At 40.0% G+C, this 9,873-nt stretch overlaps 1 protein-coding gene across 2 annotated transcripts in view; it reads right to left on the reverse strand.

Annotated features, from left to right (window-relative positions):
* Window positions 1-99: 99 nt before the first annotated feature.
* LOC123984949 (cryptochrome-1-like) overlaps window positions 100-9,873 on the reverse strand; it is a 14,510-nt gene continuing 4,736 nt past the window's right edge. The window contains exons 2-14 of one of the 2 annotated variants that reach the window (XM_046072226.1): window positions 6,065-6,173; window positions 5,804-5,946; window positions 5,483-5,667; window positions 5,266-5,354; window positions 4,912-5,052; window positions 3,476-3,787; window positions 3,180-3,331; window positions 2,640-2,842; window positions 1,967-2,059; window positions 1,754-1,852; window positions 1,502-1,579; window positions 1,181-1,285; window positions 100-840 (exon numbers count right to left, since the gene is read on the reverse strand). In XM_046072226.1, the coding sequence (XP_045928182.1) occupies window positions 1,185-1,285; window positions 1,502-1,579; window positions 1,754-1,852; window positions 1,967-2,059; window positions 2,640-2,842; window positions 3,180-3,331; window positions 3,476-3,787; window positions 4,912-5,052; window positions 5,266-5,354; window positions 5,483-5,667; window positions 5,804-5,946; window positions 6,065-6,173 (1,705 nt within the window). In that variant the 3' untranslated portion in view covers window positions 100-840; window positions 1,181-1,184. Of the gene's footprint in view, window positions 919-1,180; window positions 1,286-1,501; window positions 1,580-1,753; window positions 1,853-1,966; window positions 2,060-2,639; window positions 2,843-3,179; window positions 3,332-3,475; window positions 3,788-4,911; window positions 5,053-5,265; window positions 5,355-5,482; window positions 5,668-5,803; window positions 5,947-6,064; window positions 6,174-9,873 lie in introns of both variants that reach the window. The other variant, XM_046072225.1, reaches the window with a different exon arrangement.

The raw sequence follows: 9,873 nt of genomic DNA on the forward strand, positions 1-9,873 counted from the left end.
TCAGCCTTATTTCATTGGACGATTTCTCCAAAATTTAAATATACTACAATTTGACCTTTTTCAGCACTTTAGTTTCAAAGAATAGACTGAAACAAATGGTTTATTTATCCCGGTTTTAATTAAACAAGCAAATTGAGAAGAAACAAGAATCAAGTGAAGCACTTCTCTCCAGTGGTACATTTATTGGGGATTACAGGGGGACACCATGATATGAAGACTCTGTATTCCTGCCACCTTTTCTGAATAACCACTGACAAGGGCAATAACTTGATCATTAACTTTATACCGATTTTCCCTCTACAGTGGTACGGAAAAAAAGTCTAGTACTGAGATGACAAAGGAAATGATCAATACACTTCTGCTGATAGATACATGGGATTGCTAAAAAGGGAGAATATTGGGAAGTTGAGAGAACATGAGAACAAGCTGTATTAGAACAGATAAGAGTTTTCTCACCATTTTTGGAATCGACAGTATATAAATGCTCTTGTTTTTTACTGAAAATTTTCCAAAAAAAAAAGATCCATCCACAATGGTTTCGCATATCAAAAATATATCAATGGGTCTATAGCTACACAAAGAGAGAAAACACACATACAATATCCAAATATGTACAAGTTGTATGTGAGCTGCGATTAGCAAATTCATTATATACACAAGGACTTTTGTCCCAGCAATATTAACCCAAACACAAGCACAGTGTTCACAGCCTCTCCAGTGATGTCAGCACTGGCTGGGTCGTGCAGTCCACATGATAATATACAGTCCCAAACTTGTGAATGTGTTATATGATGGGTTCGTAGGCTCCTCCTGAAGGTGTGTTCATGCAACATTGTAGTGCTGTAATAAAAACAAAAGTCTTAGCGTCCATTTTGCGTTTGGCTGCGTACACAGTAGGACTGAAGTCTGCAGACACTCCTGTAAGCAGAAAGAAAGAACACACAAGACACTGACAATGACAAATATGTCTAATAAATGCAGCTTCAACAATTAACTTGTCACTCTTGATAAATAAACTTGACCGAAGAAGATATATTGACTTTTATGGCACATTTAGGAATAATTTGAAGAATTTAAAGATATACCCCAAAGAGAGACCCTTAAATGATTATGTGCAACTTAAAAGATAGGTCTGGTTTTAGTAAGTGTATGTCTAGTTTCAATTAAGTTTCCAGCTAACCTTTCTAGTGGGTGCTCTGTCTTTGGACTTTAGAGCCTCTGCTGTTGCCAGAGTCCTCGCTGTGGCGTTTGCCACTGGTCTGAGGAGTGCAGTGGTGTTCAGGTCCTACAAAATAAAACAAAAGCACTGTTTAGAAAGCTGCCCTGAAAAAAACGTTTTACCATCTCTGTCACAATAAACAGACATAGTTTAGGATAAATGAACTTAGACTATAAAGCATGGTTGATACATGCTGATGCCATGGAAGACTCAGCGGAATATGATTTATTAATTAAATTATTAAAATCCACCCTTTTTGGTATAAAAGCATACCAGTCTCACCTTTCTGAATGGCAGGGCCAGGAATCTGCTGTGTGCCTTGACCGTAACACATCACACTGGCACTGGTGCCTGCATACCCTGGAATTCAAGGAATATTCAAGGATTAGCAGAGAAGTTATCAGGGACTCATGGGTGCTACAACATAAGGGTGACAAGTATAAGAAAACACATGTGGTATAAAGTGAGCGCAAGGCATTGTATTCAGACAAACAAGATGGATTTATTAAACGTGTAGTAACTGAGGGTACTCACCTTGCTGGTGTGTGCTGATGCTGGTTTGTTGATCACCTTGCAAGTACATCATGACACCGCTTTGCCAGTCTCCCTGCGAGTGACCTGGCATCTGATAGCCTGTAAAAACAAAACAAGCAAAATAGATTGACTTTATGGACACAACTTCACTGCCAGAGACTAGAGAGGAAGTTATGAAGAAGCCAGAACTTCTGCAGGTATTATGCCACCTACCGGATGGAGAAGAAGCATTGTGTGCAGACTCAACAGGGAACCCTGTCTCGCCATTACTGTTACCAGTGTTGGACGGAACTGTGGCCAGAAGGCCTAAGGACACAAACAACAGAGAGTCACCAGCCGTCAATAACTTCACATCGCTGCAAATCACTGCTGGTTAAACATTTTGAATCAGTTGGTTTTTGTGTTGATTTTTTTAAACCACTTTTAAGGCTCTTGTTAGTCTGGTTGTTAAATAACAGATATTTAACTCCACTTTAGCTAGACTGTAGCCCAAGGTCCTCAAGCAGGTTTTTGTTAGTCATTTCTTTCTTTTTTGTTTTAAAAAAAGATAATATTGAAAAGCTGATAGTTTAGAGGAAGACAAAATACCGGGACGAAGGTTATGTGGTATGCTTCGTAACCATTTGGGTACCAGGACGCCCCCTACTGGTCATTTTCAAGTTTAAATTAAAAATGAGTGGTGACTACTTCTTTATATTCTGAACACCAAAACCTGCCTGAGGAGTTAAAGCTGGTTAAACCTATACTTTTTGTTTAACTCAACTTCTTAAAACTCACAAAAATATGAATTTATATTTACAGGAGATCCTCGTTGATCTGACAACTCTGCTTCATATTAATATTAAAGATGTTTGTGAAAAATCTGCATCTAGTGCAGCATCCTTACCGAGGCCTCTGTAACAGGAGAGCTGCTGGTAGATCTGTTTCATTCGCTCAATGTTGAGACGGCTGGCCTCTGCATGGTGCACCATGGGCTTGGGGAAATGTACTCCAATAATACATTTGGCTGCCTTCTGCACACTCTCTGGGGCATTCCAGGGATCATAAATATATTTGGCTGGAAACCCTCTCAGAATGGGCAGGTAGCGCCTGAGTAAAGAGATGAAGAGGTTTAGTGAGCATGATTACAACAAGCAAAAAGATGTCAAGATCTAGTAATACTGATTTATCAGCATGTCTGAGTCAACCACCTCTCACAATAACCATTTTAATTGTTCAATTATATTACTTAGTTTGTTTGGAAGCTTTTCCACTCTCACAAAAAGATTAAGATTCAGTGACTTCAGTTTAATATATTAGTATCAATTAATATCTCTTTTCAACTGAGCCACAATTGCAGCATCACATCATATCATATAAAAAGGATCCCACCTATACTGCAGATTAAACAGGGAATAAATATAGGATTCAGCGGATGTCCGCATACCGTATGTAATCTCCATTGGGGTCTGTGCGTCGGCCGAAACCCACAGGGCAGTAGCAGTGGAAGAACTGCTGGAAGAAAGAGCTGCAGGAGAGCCACATCCAGCTGCCTGCATTCACACTCCAGTCTGCATCCAGCAGCAGCTCCTCAAACACCTGTAGACACAAACAAGCCTCATGTTAGTTGAGCATGTTCAATGCAGAGAAAAGTATTTTCTGGTTACATGAGGACTTCAAATCTGGAATAAATTTAAACAATACTTAAAAAAAAAAAAAAACACATGTAAACACTTGGTCTACCTTCATGCCCTCCTCCCAGCCAATCCACAGGTCTCCTCTTGTCAGGAAACAGGCCACGGCGTGTCTAGCCAGGTGGTGGATCCATCCCTCCTGCCTCAGCTGGGTCATGATGGCATCGATCCAGGGGAAGCCGGTACGGCCCTCCGCCCATTTGGCCAGCGCCTCAGGGTTGCGGTCCCAGGGGATCTGAACGCAGATGGGGTTGCTCTCCATCTTGTCGAAGCAGGGGTTGTTGGTGGCTGCCGTGTAGAAGAACTCGCGCCACAGCAGCTGACCGTAGAGTGAGAGGGGAGGGGAGCTGTTCTTCTTCACCTGATGGGGTTGGAGAAGTGGCAGGACATGTTATTGTCTCGGGAAATCATTATTATACATTACTGTATATTTTTATAGTATTTCTTGTCAAATTCAGATAAGAGGAAAAAATTAGGATGACATCTAGGAATGTAAACTAAATTAAGATTAAGATTAACTCATTGGCAGATCAAAATATTTATCATTCATGTAATCACAATCTGCCAGAAACTGTGCAAAAGGTTTTACTGTGTAGGCTGACAGTGTTTTCTCAGTCAACAGTATTTGAAATGGTTCCTCTCTACACAGAAAAGCAAATTCAGTTACACAACTACTACACCTTTTCAGGCAAAACCATTAAACTTACTACTAATACTACTACAATTACTTCGCAATAAGAGAAAACAGACAGGAAGACATATTCCTCAATAATACTTTATATTTCTTGGCTGTAAACACTTGCACTGGAGTTCAAATATACAACATCACACCTCAAGAGGGAGCCAGAGCAACAAAGCAAGACTGCTGTGGGTAATTCAACTCCTTACAGAATAAATTGGGAACAATAAGGCGATAGTAATGACAACAGGACCAGTAAATCACCATCTACACACGCTGTTAGAAGAAGTTAACCTGACTAAAATGACAGTGTGCAGAAAGACGCAAGAGACTTCCAAAATAATTGTAGCATTGTCATGTTCATACATCACCTTCTGATAAGCTCATTTCAGTCACTGTATTGGCACAAATATAACAAAACCCTGATTGACCCTTTCCTTGCAGCTTTTTGAAGATAAGAAACTCTTCAATGTTTGTAGTCCAAGGAGAAGATTGGATGCCTTTTCTCTCACAAAAAGTATTAAGTGTAAAATCTCACATTTGTGTGGCACATTTTCAGTTACAGCTGATTCTTCGTCCTCTTTTTCAGTGAGTATGTGACCGAAAAACAAACGTGTGGAAGGGCTCAGAATAATCAACTGTAGCAGTTAGAGTTGATATTTACTCCCTCTATTCAAAAAGAATATCTGCTGAATATGTATTTTATCTAGCTTGATTTACAGGGGGAAAAAAGCATTATCTTATATTCGGGCCAATGCGGTATACCAGAACTGTTCTTTCTATGTTCCGAGATGTTGATGACTCACCTTCCTGTAGAGGTCGGTGAGTTTGAAGTAGAAGAGGCGACAGGAAAGGCAGCCAAAGCGCAGGTATGGACTGAGGCCTGTCGGGCTGGCGAGCAGTGAGTTGGCGTTCATTCTGGGACGCTCAAAGTTGGCCACCCACGCCTGATGGCAACACAGGATCAGACATGAAATGATAGCATGGTGTTTCACTATGTTTCTAACAAGGTTGTCAGCCTTACATGATTATGTTCAACTGCTTTTGATGGTTTTCAGTGGCTCATATAGTTCAGAAGCTCAAAAGCTTGAGAAGAAGAACTACAAACTCAGGGATTTTTACATTTTTAATTAATCAGGCTCTGATCTGATTTTACTGACCTTCCTCTCCAAATGCCTCTCAAGTCGTGTGAGGGCTTCTGTCTCTCCCCCCGGCCACACAGCTGACGACAGACCTTCAGTATCAAAACCTGCAGGGATCACATTAAAAGAACACATTAAAATTCAATGTTGAATTTCAGTCTGGAACATGTGCGACCACTGGTTGGTACTGATGTGGACATAAAAAAGCTTCCTGGTTCTGTCTGGCCTCACTCACCCAGCTCCTCCAGGGAGGGGACGCCAAACTTGTCATCGTGGTCCTCGGACAGTGGCGTAGAGCATTTCCCCATGACTTCCGCCGTGATGGACTCCACAGGCATCTCCACTGCATCCATACGACTGATGAGGGTCTGGAACCGTTTGTAGGTAAGAGGGGACTGACCGCCATTCAGCTCTATGATCCTGCAGGAGTGAAATGAGCACAGGAAGAGTCAAACGCCAAACAGACAAACAGAGTGCAATATTCATGCCCAAAAAACAATCTATGATTGTTTGTTTTACAGATGGCTTTAAAGCAGTTGTGGTGATATTAACTCACTTGTCCAGGTCATAGAGTGTGTGGGAGATGCGGACTGTCACCTCCACTCCAGCCTCACAGGCCAGCTTTTTAATAGCTGCATCTCGCTCTTTCCCAAAAGGCTCAGAGTCGTACTCATAAGACAAACGAGAAATATTCCACTCCTGGAGAACAGGGGATTTAAAATGAAAAAAAGTGAGCTACAGAACAGAATAAACACGGTTTGCACAACATGTTTAAAATACCCTTGAGCTTTATGGTTAAATCAGATGACCGTGTTACCTTGAAAAGTCTGGGAAAGACATCAGTGGGTTGGCCTCGTATCACAAACAGTCGAGAGTTGAGCTTGCGGAGGCTAGAGTCCAAGTCCTCAAGACTCTGCAGTAAGAACCTGGAGGATGACAGGAATAAAGAAAGAGTGGGTAAAACACGGACAGTAATATACATATATTAAAAACATTTCACAAACTCTCATGATGTTGAAGCTGGAAAAAGGAGCATCGTGCGAGGTTGCTCTGGGTTTGACAAGACAAGCTGAACGCAGTAAACTTAAGCAGCGTTTTCTATTCTATCTGCTCTTTCTGCTACATTGAGCAGCGAGGTATAGCTAAATCTGTTACGACCTACTGCAATCATCTTTTTTTTTCTAAAATAAAATTTAACTGCGTTCACAAGAAGGCACTGACACACAGGAAGAACTTTAGACATTTAAAGTAAGTGACCTAATTAAACAAATTCTTTTTTTCTTCTTCAATAGAGTCGACAGAAGGGGAAATAGACAAATGCTTGTTCTGGTTACAGAACAATAGAAGTCATCAGCATAGTAAGAGAATAGTAACCAGAATAAGGATGAAGGTGATTATGCAGTCTATGTTCTTGTATTCAAATACAGTACTTTTTAAATTAAAAAGTTAATGACATAACATGTAGCTTTAGTTTCCTTTTATTCACTGATTCACAAGTGTGAATATAAGGAGAGAGAGAGATATAATTTTATGACTGATGAGTAACAACATATATCAGAGGTAGACCCCACTAAATCTACAAGCATTGTGTGCACCCCTGTTTATGACAACTCACAGTACAGTGAGACATGTTATAATAAATATCCTGTCAGCGGGATGAAAATATGCTCTGAATCTGAACAGAGCAGTGTGTGAGTCAGCAGAAATATCTGACCAAGCTAAAGTCGGTAATCAGGAGAGGCGGCAGGACAAATGGCCACCTTAATGGCAGTGCAGGAGCCCATTCCTGGAAAATGTGTCACTGTTGGTTAGATAATAATGCCACAGGCAGAATAAAGTGGGAGCTAGAAATTCTGGACAACTATTGAAAAAAAGATTAAATTAAAGCAACTGCTGAGCAACACTGTTTTGTAACACTGCATGACTGGCATTTGTTCACCAGAACAGTCCATCAATGACTCCTTATACAGCCTGCTAGGTGTAGGTTAAAACAACCTGTTTTACCTGTTTATTTAAGAATAGAGCGGGCAGTATGGATAGAGCAAGATGTTATGGTATGCACACGTAGCAAAATTATACTGGCATCACATGTAGGTGAAGAGCTACTGGAAACCAGAATTGATGAAAAGAATAATGCTTGTACACCAACGACACATATTTAATTAAATGGACAACATTTCAATCTTTGGTGGGTCAACGGTGGGTTGACTGGGATGATGCCTACTGATGTGTTATATGACAACCAGAGATATTACAGAGAAAGCTACCTCAGTTAAAAAAGTATGGCAATATTTGTACCAGCAGAAAAACATCAGGGTATATATAATTAAATTGCCCAATCATTGTCAAGCCAATTAATGGCCTTAAATTTAGATAACTAGTGTGGACGGGGCCAACTGAGGAGTAGTCAATCCGTTTCCTGTTTACACCAGCACGCACATGCCCAGTGTAAGTGAATGGTCACGTGATCCGCGTTTTCAGTCGTTTTAATGTGGACAGAGATCAATTCTAATACGAAGCTAAAATGCTGGTGTGGATTGAGATCGTATTCGTTTTACTTCTCCGTTTCTAAACTAAAACGTAGTAGTGTGGACGGGGCCTCAGACAGTTTAGGATTTAGGATTTGGTACAGCTCAAACTCAGTGCCGAAACAATCAAAGTCGACAGAAAATCAATAGGCAACTATTTTCATGATTGATTTCTTCATTTAGTCGTTTTTTTAAGCAAATTGCTATTGTCTCAAATATGAATATTTGCTTATGTTCTTAGCCTGTTATGATACTAAGCTAAACAATAAAGCTATTTAAGACGTCACTTTAGGCTCTGGAAAACAGTTTTTGCTTAAACAATGTGTCAAATAATTGAGAACATGATTGGCATGGCAGGTGATTGATGATGGAAATAATTGTTTTTCTCAGTCCTACTTAACTTTGAAATGATGCAATGGATTCAATACATGCCAATCACTTTGCGTTACTCGATTTCTGTATTAAATGTGCTTCTAATTTGCACAAAATTCTAATATTGTTATGTTGTCTATTGTGTGGACTAATTTAAATTTAAGCTGCTGTTGTCTTTGCTTAAAGCCTGCAAATGTCCCATTATATAATTCTGAATCATATCTTTTAAATGAGTTTTCTCACTTCATATGACAATTGTTTCTAATGGCAAATAACCTGACATAAGCAGTGCAACAAAGTGAAACTAAATGATTATCCTTGAGGGCACCCATTGTCCTCTTTGTATTCCTGACAGCATGATTCCTCCTGAAACCGCCCAAATAACTATAATAATAAATGACCTGCATCCACATGGGTTTAATCATCAGTGAGCACAAACCAAACATACTGACCCAACAGAAACATTTTCTTACTTTTATTATATGATCTGCACTGTGCTTCTGTTTTTATCTTTCCAAAAATAAGAAGTACTGACGGTAAACATTATTGTGCGCACACACAAACACACCCCCACAGGTCCGTCGAGTCAGAGCGGCAGTAATATGGTGTTTCCCGTGCTGTTGCTATAGGTACTAAAGTTAGTAGGTGGAAGCTTCCTGCATCATCGTATGAAAGCCAGGTGGGTGCTGTGAAAACTTTTCACTGATGGTGAAGCCAAAACGCCTAACTCTCACTCTGCTATTCATTACCAGATTGTAAACATTACAGTTAATAAATTATATGACATTTTTGTTAAGCCAGTGTTTTATGAAACAGCAATGGCCATAATTGTGCAGCTGTATATTCACTTCAGTGGTGTCTGTGACGCTTTTTAAGAGGCTGGATGGTTGTTGTTCAAAGCTTAAAACCCTCCATCATTTATTAAGAGACTCAGTCAAACAATGCTTGTTTTTACACAGCAAATGTGGAGACTGATTAATTATTATTTAAATTCAGATTATATTATTCATTTTGTAGGCCTTGGGTGTAGGTCCACATTCAAAAGCAAATCATGTGGACAAAATTATAAATAAATAGCCTGCAACTTGATTACAGACCATGTGGGTTGGGGATTTCCTTCAGACCATTAAGAATAAAAAATAATATCACAATATGATCATGTCAACATAATACAATTACACTGTTTATAAGTTGTGCTGCATTGTCAACCAGCCCTTTTCCAAAATACTTCAGCTGCAGCTGTTTCTCATTATTTTTCCATGCCGTCCTCTGAGATGTCACTCTTACGTCCCTCCTTGTTAAAAACATTCTTTCATGGTGTAACTCCACGCTAATTATATCCACATGAACGTTTTCACTTGAAGTAAAGGACTTCCATGATCACGGGACACCCTGCACAACCCTGTGGACTAGCTTAAACAGTTTCATGCATATAGTGTTAACACAGATATCAGATGGAAGCAGCTTGGTAGGGATTAGTGCTCAGTTTTTGCGCTGCTAATCAGAGATAGTTAGGGTCTCTTGCAGAAGCGGTACAGCAGAAGTAGGTCAAAAAGACAAGAAGGGTGGAAGACTAACTACTAACACAATGACCTACTTGCACCACGCGTGGAGATGCTGGGAGGTAAGGAAAGTTATTTGATTATGTAACCTGGCACTGACATGCCTCATTCACTGAGGATTACTCCCCTATATCTCAAGAAGCGGGCTGCTAACCTCTTCACAA

The sequence above is a fragment of the Micropterus dolomieu genome, linkage group LG16, assembly GCF_021292245.1.
Source record: "Micropterus dolomieu isolate WLL.071019.BEF.003 ecotype Adirondacks linkage group LG16, ASM2129224v1, whole genome shotgun sequence".
Classification (NCBI taxonomy): Eukaryota; Metazoa; Chordata; class Actinopteri; order Centrarchiformes; family Centrarchidae; genus Micropterus; species Micropterus dolomieu.